General features: G+C 51.9%; 1 protein-coding gene across 1 annotated transcript in view; it reads right to left on the bottom strand.

Annotated features, from left to right (window-relative positions):
• The window catches only part of ARSG (arylsulfatase G), a 62,930-nt gene that overhangs the window by 29,658 nt on the left and 16,404 nt on the right, over window positions 1-16,868 (bottom strand). Inside the window, exons 3-6 of the mRNA XM_073607055.1 lie at window positions 16,566-16,753; window positions 15,670-15,717; window positions 9,771-9,888; window positions 1,217-1,351 (exon numbers count right to left, since the gene is read on the bottom strand). Of these exons, the coding sequence (XP_073463156.1) occupies window positions 1,217-1,351; window positions 9,771-9,888; window positions 15,670-15,717; window positions 16,566-16,753 (489 nt within the window). The remainder of the gene's footprint in view (window positions 1-1,216; window positions 1,352-9,770; window positions 9,889-15,669; window positions 15,718-16,565; window positions 16,754-16,868) is intronic.

Below are 16,868 nucleotides of genomic sequence, written 5' to 3'. Positions count from 1 at the left end.
GGGCACCAATACAAAGGCTGGGAACACGGGCACCAATACCAAGGCTGGGAACACGGGCACCAATACAAAGGATGGGAACACGGGCACCAATACAAAGGCTGGGAACACGGGCACCAATACAAAGGCTGGGAACACGGGCACCAATAGAAAGGATGGGAACACGGGCACCAATACAAAGGCTGGGAACACGGGCACCAATACAAAGGCTGGGAACACGGGCACCAATACAAAGGACGGGAACACGGGCACCAATACAAAGGCTGGGAACACGGGCACCAATACAAAGGCTGGGAACACGGGCACCAATACAAAGGCTGGGAACACGGGCACCAATACAAAGGATGGGAACACGGGCACCAATACAAAGGATGGGAACACGGGCACCAATACAAAGGATGGGAACACGGGCACCAATACAAAGGATAGGAACACGGGCACCAAGGACACAGACACAAAGGATGGGAACGCGGGCACCAAGGACACCAATACAAAGGATGGGAACACGGGCACCAAGGACACAGACACAAAGGATGGGAACACGGGCACCAATACAAAGGCTGGCAACACGGGCACCAATACAAAGGCTGGGAACACGGGCACCAATACAAAGGATGGGAACACGGGCACCAATACAAAGGATGGGAACACGGGCACCAATACAAAGGATGGGAACACGGGCACCAATACAAAGGCTGGGAACACGGGCACCAATACAAAGGCTGGGAACACGGGCACCAATACAAAGTACAGGAACACGGGCACCAATACAAAGGACGGGAACACGGGCACCAATACAAAGGCTGGGAACACGGGCACCAATACAAAGGCTGGGAACACGGGCACCAATACAAAGGCTGGGAACACGGGCACCAATACAAAGGATGGGAACACGGGCACCAATACAAAGGCTGGGAACACGGGCACCAATACAAAGGCTGGGAACACGGGCACCAATAGAAAGGATGGGAACACGGGCACCAAGGACACATGGGAATACTGAGAACAGGAATATGGTCACCAGGGACATAGATGGTGGGAACACAGGCACCAGGGGGGGCATTCACCAGATATATAAGGTATAAGGTCACCAGAAAAATGGGGCCACAGAGGGCAGGAATGGTCACAGGGAACATAGGGGGGCTACAGAGGGTAGGTAGAGTGGTACCAGGAACACCGTGCCACAATGTACAAGTCTAGTAATGCAATAATCACTGACTTGGCATCTCTGATGAACCCGGTGGCCTTGTCTGCGTATCTGCTGGCCAAGCTATTTAAATCCACCGGCTGATCCAAAATCTGAGAGTTTTCCATCAGTGGTAATCCCAGCTTTGTGTTGCATCCGCCCTTCGACCTGCAAGACCAAACATAACTGAATGTATCTGATATCCTCATTATACATTTATATAGATCTGACATATACCGCAGTGCTGTACAGAGATCACAGAGCCAATCACATCAGTCTCTGTACAGAGGAGCTTACGCTCTACATAAAGGGTCCTCCATGTTTTTTAATAAAAAGTCAAATCAGTGTTTCAGACTGATCAGCGGGAGTAGAAATGCCCTCAATGAATAATGCTTTATGATTGGTGTCAGTGGAAGGAATGGTTCTCTGTCCTTGGTGTCAGTGGAAGGAACGGTTCCCTGTCCTTGGTGTCAGTGGAAGGAATGGTTCTCTGTCCTTGGTGTCAGTGGAAGGAACGGTTCCCTGTCCTTGGTGTCAGTGGAAGGAATGGTTCTCTGTCCTTGGTGTCAGTGGAAGGAACGGTTCTCTGTCCTTGGTGTCAGTGGAAGGAACGGTTCTCTGTCCTTGGTGTCAGTGGAAAGAACGGTTCTCTGTCCTTGGTGTCAGTGGAAGGAACGGTTCTCTGTCCTTGGTGTCAGTGGAAGGAACGGTTCTCTGTCCTTGGTGTCAGTGGAAGGAACGGTTCTCTGTCCTTGGTGTCAGTGGAAAGAACGGTTCTCTGTCCTTGGTGTCAGTGGAAGGAATGGTTCTCTGTCCTTGGTGTCAGTGGAAGGAATGGTTCTCTGTCCTTGGTGTCAGTGGAAGGAACGGTTCTCTGTCCTTGGTGTCAGTGGAAAGAACGGTTCTCTGTCCTTGGTGTCAGTGGAAGGAATGGTTCTCTGTCCTTGGTGTCAGTGGAAAGAACGGTTCTCTGTCCTTGGTGTCAGTGGAAGGAACGGTTCTCTGTCCTTGGTGTCAGTGGAAAGAACGGTTCTCTGTCCTTGGTGTCAGTGGAAGGAACGGCTCTCTGTCCTTGGTGTCAGTGGAAGGAACGGCTCTCTGTCCTTGGTGTCAGTGGAAGGAACGGTTCTCTGTCCTTGGTGTCAGTGGAAAGAACGGTTCTCTGTCCTTGGTGTCAGTGGAAGGAACGGTTCTCTGTCCTTGGTGTCAGTGGAAGGAACGGTTCCCTGTCCTTGGTGTCAGTGGAAGGAACGGTTCTCTGTCCTTGGTGTCAGTGGAAGGAACGGTTCTCTGTCCTTGGTGTCAGTGGAAAGAACGGTTCTCTGTCCTTGGTGTCAGTGGAAAGAACGGTTCTCTGTCCTTGGTGTCAGTGGAAAGAACGGTTCTCTGTCCTTGGTGTCAGTGGAAAGAACGGTTCTCTGTCCTTGGTGTCAGTGGAAAGAACGGTTCTCTGTCCTTGGTATCAGTGGAAGGAACGGTTCTCTGTCCTTGGTATCAGTGGAAGGAACGGTTCTCTGTCCTTGGTATCAGTGGAAGGAACGGTTCTCTGTCCTTGGTGTCAGTGGAAGGAACGGTTCTCTGTCCTTGGTGTCAGTGGAAGGAACGGTTCTCTGTCCTTGGTGTCAGTGGAAGGAACGGTTCTCTGTCCTTGGTGTCAGTGGAAGGAACGGTTCTCTGTCCTTGGTGTCAGTGGAAGGAACGGTTCTCTGTCCTTGGTGTCAGTGGAAGGAACGGTTCCCTGTCCTTGGTGTCAGTGGAAGGAACGGTTCTCTGTCCTTGGTGTCAGTGGAAGGAACGGTTCTCTGTCCTTGGTGTCAGTGGAAGGAACGGTTCTCTGTCCTTGGTGTCAGTGGAAGGAACGGTTCCCTGTCCTTGGTGTCAGTGGAAGGAACGGTTCTCTGTCCTTGGTGTCAGTGGAAGGAACGGTTCTCTGTCCTTGGTGTCAGTGGAAAGAACGGTTCTCTGTCCTTGGTGTCAGTGGAAAGAACGGTTCTCTGTCCTTGGTGTCAGTGGAAAGAACGGTTCTCTGTCCTTGGTGTCAGTGGAAAGAACGGTTCTCTGTCCTTGGTGTCAGTGGAAAGAACGGTTCTCTGTCCTTGGTGTCAGTGGAAAGAACGGTTCTCTGTCCTTGGTATCAGTGGAAGGAACGGTTCTCTGTCCTTGGTATCAGTGGAAGGAACGGTTCTCTGTCCTTGGTGTCAGTGGAAGGAATGGTTCTCTGTCCTTGGTGTCAGTGGAAGGAACGGTTCCCTGTCCTTGGTGTCAGTGGAAGGAACGGTTCTCTGTCCTTGGTGTCAGTGGAAAGAACGGTTCTCTGTCCTTGGTGTCAGTGGAAAGAAAGGTTCTCTGTCCTTGGTGCCAGTGGAAAGAACGGTTCTCTGTCCTTGGTGCCAGTGGAAAGAACGGTTCTCTGTCCTTGGTGTCAGTGGAAAGAACGGTTCTCTGTCCTTGGTGTCAGTGGAAGGAACGGTTCTCTGTCCTTGGTGTCAGTGGAAGGAACGGTTCTCTGTCCTTGGTGTCAGTGGAAGGAATGGTTCTCTGTCCTTGGTGTCAGTGGAAGGAACGGTTCTCTGTCCTTGGTGTCAGTGGAAAGAAAGGTTCTCTGTCCTTGGTGCCAGTGGAAAGAACGGTTCTCTGTCCTTGGTGCCAGTGGAAAGAACGGTTCTCTGTCCTTGGTGTCAGTGGAAAGAACGGTTCTCTGTCCTTGGTGTCAGTGGAAGGAACGGTTCTCTGTCCTTGGTGTCAGTGGAAGGAATGGTTCTCTGTCCTTGGTGTCAGTGGAAGGAACGGTTCTCTGTCCTTGGTGTCAGTGGAAAGAACGGTTCTCTGTCCTTGGTGTCAGTGGAAAGAACGGTTCTCTGTCCTTGGTGTCAGTGGAAAGAACGGTTCTCTGTCCTTGGTGTCAGTGGAAAGAACGGTTCTCTGTCCTTGGTGTCAGTGGAAGGAATGGTTCTCTGTCCTTGGTGTCAGTGGAAAGAACGGTTCTCTGTCCTTGGTGTCAGTGAAAGGAACGGTTCTCTGTCCTTGTTGTCAGTGGAAGGAACGGTTCTCTGTCCTTGGTGTCAGTGGAAGGAACGGTTCTCTGTCCTTGGTGTCAGTGGAAGGAACGGTTCTCTGTCCTTGGTGTCAGTGGAAGGAACGGTTCTCTGTTGTTGGTGTCAGTGGAAGGAACGGTTCTCTGTCCTTGGTGTCAGTGGAAGGAACGGTCCTCTGTCCTTGGTGTCAGTGGAAGGAACGGTCCTCTGTCCTTGGTGTCAGTGGAAGGAACGGTTCTCTGTCCTTGGTGTCAGTGGAAGGAACGGTTCTCTGTCCTTGGTGTCAGTGGAAGGAACGGTTCTCTGTCCTTGGTGTCAGTGGAAAGAACGGTTCTCTGTCCTTGGTGTCAGTGGAAAGAACGGTTCTCTGTCCTTGGTGTCAGTGGAAAGAACGGTTCTCTGTCCTTGGTGTCAGTGGAAAGAACGGTTCTCTGTCCTTGGTGTCAGTGGAAAGAACGGTTCTCTGTCCTTGGTGTCAGTGGAAAGAACGGTTCTCTGTCCTTGGTATCAGTGGAAGGAACGGTTCTCTGTCCTTGGTATCAGTGGAAGGAACGGTTCTCTGTCCTTGGTGTCAGTGGAAGGAACGGTTCCCTGTCCTTGGTGTCAGTGGAAGGAACGGTTCCCTGTCCTTGGTGTCAGTGGAAGGAACGGTTCTCTGTCCTTGGTGTCAGTGGAAAGAACGGTTCTCTGTCCTTGGTGTCAGTGGAAAGAAAGGTTCTCTGTCCTTGGTGCCAGTGGAAAGAACGGTTCTCTGTCCTTGGTGCCAGTGGAAAGAACGGTTCTCTGTCCTTGGTGTCAGTGGAAAGAACGGTTCTCTGTCCTTGGTGTCAGTGGAAGGAACGGTTCTCTGTCCTTGGTGTCAGTGGAAGGAACGGTTCTCTGTCCTTGGTGTCAGTGGAAGGAACGGTTCCCTGTCCTTGGTGTCAGTGGAAGGAACGGTTCTCTGTCCTTGGTGTCAGTGGAAAGAACGGTTCTCTGTCCTTGGTGTCAGTGGAAAGAACGGTTCTCTGTCCTTGGTGTCAGTGGAAAGAACGGTTCTCTGTCCTTGGTGTCAGTGGAAAGAACGGTTCTCTGTCCTTGGTATCAGTGGAAGGAACGGTTCTCTGTCCTTGGTATCAGTGGAAGGAACGGTTCTCTGTCCTTGGTGTCAGTGGAAGGAACGGTTCCCTGTCCTTGGTGTCAGTGGAAGGAACGGTTCCCTGTCCTTGGTGTCAGTGGAAGGAACGGTTCTCTGTCCTTGGTGTCAGTGGAAAGAACGGTTCTCTGTCCTTGGTGTCAGTGGAAAGAAAGGTTCTCTGTCCTTGGTGCCAGTGGAAAGAACGGTTCTCTGTCCTTGGTGCCAGTGGAAAGAACGGTTCTCTGTCCTTGGTGTCAGTGGAAAGAACGGTTCTCTGTCCTTGGTGTCAGTGGAAGGAACGGTTCTCTGTCCTTGGTGTCAGTGGAAGGAACGGTTCTCTGTCCTTGGTGTCAGTGGAAGGAATGGTTCTCTGTCCTTGGTGTCAGTGGAAGGAACGGTTCTCTGTCCTTGGTGTCAGTGGAAAGAAAGGTTCTCTGTCCTTGGTGCCAGTGGAAAGAACGGTTCTCTGTCCTTGGTGCCAGTGGAAAGAACGGTTCTCTGTCCTTGGTGTCAGTGGAAAGAACGGTTCTCTGTCCTTGGTGTCAGTGGAAGGAACGGTTCTCTGTCCTTGGTGTCAGTGGAAGGAATGGTTCTCTGTCCTTGGTGTCAGTGGAAGGAACGGTTCTCTGTCCTTGGTGTCAGTGGAAAGAACGGTTCTCTGTCCTTGGTGTCAGTGGAAAGAACGGTTCTCTGTCCTTGGTGTCAGTGGAAAGAACGGTTCTCTGTCCTTGGTGTCAGTGGAAAGAACGGTTCTCTGTCCTTGGTGTCAGTGGAAGGAATGGTTCTCTGTCCTTGGTGTCAGTGGAAAGAACGGTTCTCTGTCCTTGGTGTCAGTGAAAGGAACGGTTCTCTGTCCTTGTTGTCAGTGGAAGGAACGGTTCTCTGTCCTTGGTGTCAGTGGAAGGAACGGTTCTCTGTCCTTGGTGTCAGTGGAAGGAACGGTTCTCTGTCCTTGGTGTCAGTGGAAGGAACGGTTCTCTGTTGTTGGTGTCAGTGGAAGGAACGGTTCTCTGTCCTTGGTGTCAGTGGAAGGAACGGTCCTCTGTCCTTGGTGTCAGTGGAAGGAACGGTTCTCTGTCCTTGGTGTCAGTGGAAGGAACGGTTCTCTGTCCTTGGTGTCAGTGGAAGGAACGGTTCTCTGTCCTTGGTGTCAATGGAAGGAACGGTTCTCTGTCCTTGGTGTCAGTGGAAGGAACGGTTCTCTGTCCTTGGTGTCAGTGGAAGGAACGGTTCTCTGTCCTTGGTGTCAGTGGAAGGAACGGTCCTCTGTCCTTGGTGTCAGTGGAAGGAACGGTTCTCTGTCCTTGGTGTCAGTGGAAGGAACGGTTCTCTGTCCTTGGTGTCAGTGGAAGGAACGGTTCTCTGTCCTTGGTGTCAGTGGAAGGAACGGTTCTCTGTCCTTGGTGTCAGTGGAAAGAACGGTTCTCTGTCCTTGGTGTCAGTGAAAGGAATGGTTCTCTGTCCTTGGTGTCAGTGGAAGGAATGGTTCTCTGTCCTTGGTGTCAGTGGAAGGAACGGTGCCCTGTCCTTGGTGTCAGTGGAAGGAACGGTGCCCTGTCCTTGGTGTCAGTGGAAGGAACGGTTCCCTGTCCTTGGTGTCAGTGGAAGGAACGGTGCCCTGTCCTTGGTGTCAGTGGAAGGAACGGTTCCCTGTCCTTGGTGTCAGTGGAAGGAACGGTTCTCTGTCCTTGGTGTCAGTGGAAGGAACGGCTCTCTGTCCTTGGTGTCAGTGGAAGGAACGGCTCTCTGTCCTTGGTGTCAGTGGAAGGAACGGTTCTCTGTCCTTGGTGTCAGTGGAAGGAATGGTTCTCTGTCCTTGGTGTCAGTGGAAGGAACGGCTCTCTGTCCTTGGTCTCAGTGGAAGGAACGGCTCTCTGTCCTTGGTGTCAGTGGAAGGAACGGTTCTCTGTCCTTGGTGTCAGTGGAAGGAACGGTTCTCTGTCCTTGGTGTCAGTGGAAGGAACGGTTCTCTGTCCTTGGTGTCAGTGGAAGGAACGGTTCCCTGTCCTTGGTGTCAGTGGAAGGAACGGTTCTCTGTCCTTGGTGTCAGTGGAAGGAACGGTTCCCTGTCCTTGGTGTCAGTGGAAGGAACGGTTCCCTGTCCTTGGTGTCAGTGGAAGGAACGGTTCCCTGTCCTTGGTGTCAGTGGAAGGAACGGTTCCCTGTCCTTGGTGTCAGTGGAAGGAACGGTTCCCTGTCCTTGGTGTCAGTGGAAGGAACGGTTCCCTGTCCTTGGTGTCAGTGGAAGGAACGGTTCCCTGTCCTTGGTGTCAGTGGAAGGAACGGTTCCCTGTCCTTGGTGTCAGTGGAAGGAACGGTTCCCTGTCCTTGGTGTCAGTGGAAAGAACGGTTCCCTGTCCTTGGTGTCAGTGGAAAGAACGGTTCCCTGTCCTTGGTGTCAGTGGAAAGAACGGTTCCCTGTCCTTGGTGTCAGTGGAAAGAACGGTTCCCTGTCCTTGGTGTCAGTGGAAAGAACGGTTCTCTGTCCTTGGTGTCAGTGGAAAGAACGGTTCTCTGTCCTTGGTGTCAGTGGAAAGAACGGTTCTCTGTCCTTGGTGTCAGTGGAAAGAACGGTTCTCTGTCCTTGGTGTCAGTGGAAAGAACGGTTCTCTGTCCTTGGTGTCAGTGGAAAGAACGGTTCTCTGTCCTTGGTGTCAGTGGAAAGAACGGTTCTCTGTCCTTGGTGTCAGTGGAAAGAACGGTTCTCTGTCCTTGGTGTCAGTGGAAAGAACGGTTCTCTGTCCTTGGTGTCAGTGGAAGGAACGGTTCTCTGTCCTTGGTGTCAGTGGAAGGAACGGTTCTCTGTCCTTGGTGTCAGTGGAAGGAACGGTTCTCTGTCCTTGGTGTCAGTGGAAGGAACGGTTCTCTGTCCTTGGTGTCAGTGGAAGGAACGGTTCTCTGTCCTTGGTGTCAGTGGAAGGAACGGTTCCCTGTCCTTGGTGTCAGTGGAAAGAACGGTTCCCTGTCCTTGGTGTCAGTGGAAAGAACGGTTCCCTGTCCTTGGTGTCAGTGGAAAGAACGGTTCTCTGTCCTTGGTGTCAGTGGAAAGAACGGTTCTCTGTCCTTGGTGTCAGTGGAAAGAACGGTTCTCTGTCCTTGGTGTCAGTGGAAAGAACGGTTCTCTGTCCTTGGTGTCAGTGGAAGGAACGGTTCTCTGTCCTTGGTGTCAGTGGAAGGAATGGTTCTCTGTCCTTGGTGTGAGTGGAAGGAATGGTGCGCATGGAAGGAATGGTGCCCCATCGATGGTGTGCATGGTAGGAATGGTTCTCTGTCCTTGGTGTGAGTGGAAGGAATGGTGCCCCATCGATGGTGTGCATGGTAGGAATGGTTCTCTGTCCTTGGTGTGAGTGGAAGGAATGGTGCCCCATCGATGGTGTGCATGGTAGGAATGGTTCTCTGTCCTTGGTGTGAGTGGAAGGAATGGTGCCCCATCGATGGTGTGCATGGTAGGAATGGTTCTCTGTCCTTGGTGTGAGTGGAAGGAATGGTTCTCTGTCCTTGGTGTGAGTGGAAGGAATGGTGCCCCATCGATGGTGTGCATGGTAGGAATGGTTCTCTGTCCTTGGTGTGAGTGGAAGGAATGGTGCCCCATCGATGGTGTGCATGGTAGGAATGGTTCTCTGTCCTTGGTGTGAGTGGAAGGAATGGTTCTCTGTCCTTGGTGTGAGTGGAAGGAATGGTGCCCCATCGATGGTGTGCATGGTAGGAATGGTTCTCTGTCCTTGGTGTGAGTGGAAGGAATGGTGCCCCATCGATGGTGTGCATGGTAGGAATGGTTCTCTGTCCTTGGTGTGAGTGGAAGGAATGGTTCTCTGTCCTTGGTGTGAGTGGAAGGAATGGTTCTCTGTCCTTGGTGTGAGTGGAAGGAATGGTGCCCCATCGATGGTGTGCATGGTAGGAATGGTTCTCTGTCCTTGGTGTGAGTGGAAGGAATGGTGCCCCATCCATGGTGTGCATGGTAGGAATGGTTCTCTGTCCTTGGTGTGAGTGGAAGGAATGGTTCTCTGTCCTTGGTGTGAGTGGAAGGAATGGTGCCCCATCGATGGTGTGCATGGTAGGAATGGTTCTCTGTCCTTGGTGTGAGTGGAAGGAATGGTGCCCCATCCATGGTGTGCATGGTAGGAATGGTTCTCTGTCCTTGGTGTGAGTGGAAGGAATGGTTCTCTGTCCTTGGTGTGAGTGGAAGGAATGGTGCCCCATCGATGGTGTGCATGGTAGGAATGGTTCTCTGTCCTTGGTGTGAGTGGAAGGAATGGTGCCCCATCGATGGTGTGCATGGTAGGAATGGTTCTCTGTCCTTGGTGTGAGTGGAAGGAATGGTGCCCCATCGATGGTGTCGGTGGAAGGAATGGTTCTCTGTCTTTGTTGGCAGGAGAAATGGTTAAATATAATATTTTATGATGCTGAGAAGGAAGACAGCGTCTATATACATTACCAGTATGGCGGCTCTCGCAGGCTCTGAGGACAGGGTGGGCAGGGGGGAAGGTTGTACCCAGCGGTGTCTAAGCAGCCCATGTCATTACTGTATGGGATTCCATAGTAGTAGTGAAATCCTGAAGAGAGGAAGCAGTCACATGTCAGCAAGGGACAGTCACCTGACTGATGTCCTTCCCTCACGTATGATACTTGGGTGCCGCAACATAGAAGACTCTTCAGGAAGCAGCCTTGTGATGTCAGTGCACAGTGAGGTAAGTGGCCATCAGTCATCTCCCATGGCAACAAACCAAAATATGAAATACACACACAGCACCCTAATAGTGCCACTCCTATGACTGCCCTGACCAATCACCTGCCAACAGCCTGGATGAAATGAATATGTGCCACCAGAAAAGAGTCTATGTTCTTCTATCCTTGCATGTATAGAAAGAGCCATGGGAGGCGAAATCAGCGATTTAATGCCATTTATTTTCATGTGTTCAGTGTACCCCCTGCTTGTAGATTCCAGAGAACTCCTCACATGATTGGTGAAAGGGTCAGCTTTCCACACTCCCCACTGTATCACAAATATTTTGATTCTTATTGGTAGCTATAAGAAACTTTTCTTCTCTCTTTTCATGTGACAACACTGAAGAAATGACACTTGTCTACAATGTAAAGTAGTGAGTGTACAGCTTGTATAACAGTGTAAATTTGCTGTCCCCTCAAAATAACTCAACACACAGCCATTAATGTCTAAACCGCTGGCAACAAAAGTCAGTACACCCCTAAGTGAAAATCTCCAAATTGGGCCCAATTAGCCATTTTCCCTCCCCGGTGTCATGTGACTCGTTAGTGTTACAAGGTCTCAGGTGTGAATGGGGAGCAGGTGTGTTAAATTTGGTGTTATCGCTCTCACTCTCTCATACTGGTCACTGGAAGTACAACATGGCACCTCATGGCAAAGAACTCTCTGAGGATCTGAAAAAAAGAATTGTTGCTCTACATAAAGATGGCCTAGGCTATAAGAAGATTGCCAAGACCCTGAAACTGATCTGTAGCACGGTGGCCAAGACCATCCAGCGGTATAACAGGACAGGTTCCACTCAGAACAGGCCTCGCCATGGTCCACCAAAGAAGTTGAGGTCACGTGCTCAGCGTCATATCCAGTGGTTGTCTTTGGGAAATAGACGTATGAGTGCTGCCAGCATTGCTGCAGAGGTTGTAGGGGTGGGGGGGTCAGCCTGTCAGTGCTCAGACCATACGCCGCACACTGCATCAAATTGGTCTGCATGGCTGTCATCCCAGAAGGAAGCCTCTTCTAAAGATGATGCACAAGAAAGTCCACAAACAGTTTGCTGAAGACAAGCAGACTAAGGACATAGATTACTGGAACCATGTCCTGTGGTCTGATGAGACCAAGATAAACTTGTTTGGTTCAGATGGTGACAAGCGTGTGTGGGGGCAACCAGGTGAGGAGGACAAAGACAAGTGTGTCTTGTCTACAGTCAAGCATGGTGGTGGGAGTGTCATGGTCTGGGGCTGCATGAGTGCTGCCGGCACTGGGGGGCTACAGATCATTGAGGGGACCATGAATGCCAACATGTACTGTGATATACTGAAGAAGAGCATGATCTCCTCCCTTCAGAGACTGGACCGCAGGGCAGTATTCCAACATGATAACCACTCCAAACACACCTCCAAGACCACCACTGCCTTGCTAAAGAAGCTGAGGGTAAAGGTGATGGACTGGCCAAGCATGTCTCCAGACCTAAACCCTATTGATCATCTGTGGGACATCCTCAAACGGAAGGTGGAGGAGCGCAAGGTCTCTAACGTCCACCAGCTCTGTGATGTCATCATGGAGGAGGGGAAGAGGACTCCAGTGACAACCTGTGAAGCTCTGGTGACCTCCATGCCCAAGAAGGTTAAGGCAGTGCTGGAAAATAATGGTGGCCACACAAAATATTGACACTTTGGGCCCAATTTGGAGATTTTCACTTAGGGGTGTACTGACTTTTGTTGCCAGCGGTTTAGACATTAATGGCTGTGTGTTGAGTTATTTTGAGGGGACAGTAAATTTACACTGTTATACAAGCTGTACACTCACTACTTTACATTGTAGACAAGTGTCATTTCTTCAGTGTTGTCACATGAAAAGATAGAAGAAAAGATTTACACAAATGTCACTGAGGGGTGTACTTACTTTTGTCAGATACTGTATATCTGACAATCCAGCAATCTTGATGTACTGACGGCCGATCTCATCTCTTGAGGCCCAAAAACACCAGAAAAGTACAAATACCCCCAAATGACCCCTTTTTGGAAAATAGACAGTTCAATGTATTTAGTAGGAGGTATGGCAAGTTTTTGGAAGTTGTAATTTTTTATTGTCATAATTTTTTGGAAAATGGAAAAAATTATCCATTGTTTACATCTGTCATATGACCTGCTGTGATTGGTCACATGGTACCGTCAGCGAGCCGGTACTTTGATCAGGTGACAGATCACATCACTGCATGGCCCGATGCGGGAGGATGTCATGTGACGTCCACCTGAATCGACGAGAGGCCCGCCCAGCTTTCATTTTTTTAATGGCTGGACAGGAAGGGGGTAAATGAGCGAGTTGTTCCTTCTGCCCAGTCAGTATCTGGATAGTTGAAGTCCTCCATCATGATAACGTTGCCCTGCCTTTCCACCATTTCTAACTGTGAAAGGAGAGCCAACTCCTCCTCTTCGTTTAGATGGGGGGGGGGCTGTAGCATACGCCCACTATTTGAAGTTCCACCCACAGGGATTCTACACCCCCCGCCCCATTTCCAATGTCGTCCCTCAAGTTCACTAGCAAATCATTCTTCATATATAGGCACACCCCTCCCCCTCTTCTACCCCCCCCCCCGTCCCTTGAATAGTTGCCAGCCAGTCATGTGAGCTGTCAAATCAAGTTTCTGATATTCCCACAAAGTCGAAATCCTCCTCATGTATCAGCAGCTCCTGTTCCTCCATTTTGTTAGCTGGGCTCCTGGCATTTGTGAACATGCCTCTCAGTTTTATACGGGTGCAAATGATTTCCTCTTTAGCTTTTCTGTGGCTGTGATATTCATTTACCAACCCGCTCACCCAGGGTTTAGATTTTATGGTTATACTTACCACTAATGCCTCCATTAGCACCCTCTGACCTTCGCTCACTGTTGGCTATTGCTTCCTCTGATTCCCCCCCCCCCACCTAATTTAAAAGTCCCTGTTAACATCCTCTCCCCCAACAGAGTTGCACCCTCCAAATTAAAAAGCAGCCCATCCAGTAATTTACTGAAAAGTCAGCCCAGTTCTCCAGGAACCCGAACCCTTCCTTCCTGCACCAATTCGTTCAGCCACTTGTTCATTTTCCTACGCTTCTGGTGTGGCCCGAGGTACTGGTACTATTTCTGAGAATACCACCTTGGAGGTCCTACTCTTCAATACAGCCCCAAAGTCCCTGAAAGTATTATTTTAGGACGCTCCACTTTCCTCTTACTTTGTCATTGATACCATTTTGTAGCATGACAGCTGGGTCCACCCCAGCCCCACCCAACAATGTGTCCAGCCCAGCCCCACCCCCACCCAACAATGTGTCCAGCCCAGCCCCACCCAACAATGTGTCCAGCCCACCCCCACCCAACAATGCGTCCAGCCCACCCCCACCCAACAATGTGTCCAGCCCAGCCCCACCCCCACCCAACAATGTGTCCAGCCCAGCCCCACCCAACAATGTGTCCAGCCCAGCCCCACCCAACAATGTGTCCAGCCCAGCCCCACCCAACAATGAGTCAACCCCAGCCCCACCCAACAATGTGTCCACCCCAGCCCCACCCAACAATGTGTCCAGCCCAGCCCCACCCAACAATGTGTCCAGCCCAGCCCCACCCCCACCCAACAATGTGTCCAGCCCAGCCCCACCCAACAATGTGTCCACCCCAGCCCCACCCAACAATGTGTCCAGCCCAGCCCCACCCCCACCCAACAATGTGTCCACCCCAGCCCCACCCAACAATGTGTCCACCCCAGCCCCACCCAACAATGTGTCCAGCCCAGCCCCACCCAACAATGTGTCCACCCCAGCCCCACCCAACAATGAGTCAACCCCAGCCCCACCCAACAATGTGTCCAGCCCAGCCCCACCCAACAATGAGTCCACCCCAGCCCCACCCAACAATGTGTCCAGCCCAGCCCCACCTAACAATGAGTCCACCCCAGCCCCACCCAACAATGTGTCCAGCCCAGCCCCACCCAACAGTGTGTCCACCCCAGCCCCACCCAACAGTGTGTCCAGCCCAGCCCCACCCAACAATGTGCCCAGCCCCACCCAACAATGTGTCCACCCCAACCCCACCCAACAATGTGTCCAGCCCAGCCCCACCCAACAATGAGTCCACCCCAGCCCCACCCAACAATGTGTCCAGCCCAGCCCCACCCAACAATGTGTCCAGCCCAGCCCCACCCAACAATGAGTCCACCCCAGCCCCACCCAACAATGAGTCCACCCCAGCCCCACCCAACAATGTGTCCAGCCCAGCCCCACCCAACAATGTGTCCAGCCCAGCCCCACCCAACAATGAGTCCAGCCCAGCCCCACCCAACAATGTGTCCAGCCCAGCCCCACCCAACAATGTGTCCAGCCCAGCCCCACCCAACAATGTGTCCAGCCCAGCCCCACCCAACAATGTGTCCAGCCCAGCCTCACCCAACAATGAGTCCAGCCCAGCCCCACCCAACAATGTGTCCAGCCCAGCCCCACCCAACAATGAGTCCAGCCCAGCCCCACCCAACAATGAGTCCAGCCCAGCCCCACCCAACAATGAGTCCACCCCAGCCCCACCCAACAATGTGTCCAGCCCAGCCCCACCCAACAATGAGTCCACCCAGCCCCACCCAACAATGTGTCCAGCCCAGCCCCACCCAACAATGAGTCCACCCCAGCCCCACCCAACAATGTGTCCAGCCCAGCCCCACCCAACAATGTGTCCAGCCCAGCCCCACCCAACAATGAGTCCACCCCAGCCCCACCCAACAATGAGTCCACCCCAGCCCCACCCAACAATGTGTCCAGCCCAGCCCCACCCAACAATGTGTCCAGCCCAGCCCCACCCAACAATGTGTCCAGCCCAGCCCCACCCAACAATGAGTCCAGCCCAGCCCCACCCAACAATGTGTCCAGCCCAGCCCCACCCAACAATGTGTCCAGCCCAGCCCCACCCAACAATGTGTCCAGCCCAGCCCCACCCAACAATGTGTCCAGCCCAGCCTCACCCAACAATGAGTCCAGCCCAGCCCCACCCAACAATGTGTCCAGCCCAGCCCCACCCAACAATGAGTCCAGCCCAGCCCCACCCAACAATGAGTCCAGCCCAGCCCCACCCAACAATGTGTCCAGCCCAGCCCCACCCAACAATGAGTCCAGCCCAGCCCCACCCAACAATGAGTCCAGCCCAGCCCCACCCAACAATGAGTCCAGCCCAGCCCCACCCAACAATGAGTCCAGCCCAGCCCCACCCAACAATGTGTCCAGCCCAGCCCCACCCAACAATGTGTCCAGCCCAGCCCCACCCAACAATGAGTCCAGCCCAGCCCCACCCAACAATGTGTCCAGCCCAGCCCCACCCAACAATGTGTCCAGCCCATCCGCGATTACAGAATGATTATGAGAACAATGGATTGTGTACAGTGTACATTGATGTCCCCCCCATCATGTCTCCACGTCTCACTCTACATCCCTCTATTGTGGTGGAAGGGTCATCACTCGATGTGTACACGATGCAGAGCTTTGTAAACTCCTTCCTGGCACCTGCAACGTATCCTTATGTCTTTTTATTTAGCTTGGATTTCTGCACTGGAAAAACATCAAGTGAGATAAAAATATAAATCTAGTAAAGTTTGCTTACCCCGTAGGTTGGGATGATAGGGACCATGATGACCTAGATGCCATTTACCTGAAAAATAACAGGTGTAAGTTTTTTATGTGTACAGAGCATTTCCCAGCACTAAACAATGTATACATTGAAGGTGTGAATACTCCTCGTCAGGTGCGGGTATGGAGATCGAGATGCTAAGAAGGCTCCCCTTGCGGCTAAGTGCAGCGCGTCCCTGGAGTTGGGGACAGGGAGCGCAATGCCCAAAGAAGCACGGTTGGCCAGGTGCTTGTTTGCAGTCCAATGAGCTTGGCCATTGAGGGATGACTAAAGCAGGCAGAGCTGAACTTGCTGTGTTCAGGTCAATGGAGAAACCAGGAGCCAGGCCAGAGGTCATAAACGGATAAGTCAGTCCAGAGCATAAACAGGGACGGGCCAAGGTCATACACGGGAGACGGGAGCAAGCAGAGTCCAGGTACAAGCCGAAGGTCAAGCCGAGTGATCAGGAAACAGAAGCAGAGTCCAGAAGCAGGCCAAGGGTCAAACCAGGAGATCAAGAAGCGAGGTCAAGGTACACAAGGGAGCTGAGGAGATAATCCAGCAATGTTCTGTAGTCACAGGCTGGCTTAAATAGGGCCATTGGTGCCAGTGTCTGTGACGCCACTTGCAAGCCGTCGCGCTTGCACCAATGCGCGCGACGCACGCTCCTGCACATCTCGGAACCCTCTGAGCGTACATGTAGGTTCTGGGCAACATTGCTAGTTCTGTGATGGCCATGTCCCTGACACTCCTGTAGAATGAAGAGATCACCACTCCCATGGAAGATCCAGTAGAACTGCTCATTCTAAACATATTGTATTATGTTATGAAGCATATAAAAAGCTCAGAACCTCAGAGCACATGGAGAAATGGATGCAATGACAACATACCTATGAGACCAGTGATGTAGCCAGACTCCTTTAGGACATCTGCCAGCGTTGTCTCATTCAGGGGAAGTCCACCAAGGGATGTTATGGCAAAGTTGTGTGTTACTCCGTTCCGGATTCCAAGCCTTCCAGTTAGTAGTGAGGCCCGAGATGGGGAGCAGGTGGAAGCTGCAGAATGGAAATCCACTAATCTATGGAAAAGCGACATATTCCAGTGTTAGGTTACTATCTGATTACTGGGTTCAGTCATAATTTTTAGCTGTCTACATTTATTATGCTTCCATTTTGCACAGGATGTTTGGCCTA

Source organism: Aquarana catesbeiana, linkage group LG12 (assembly GCF_042186555.1).
Source record: "Aquarana catesbeiana isolate 2022-GZ linkage group LG12, ASM4218655v1, whole genome shotgun sequence".
NCBI classification, from domain to species: Eukaryota; Metazoa; Chordata; class Amphibia; order Anura; family Ranidae; genus Aquarana; species Aquarana catesbeiana.
The sequence above is the reverse complement of the archived record's forward strand: the minus strand, read 5'-3'. Positions and strand labels throughout refer to the sequence as shown.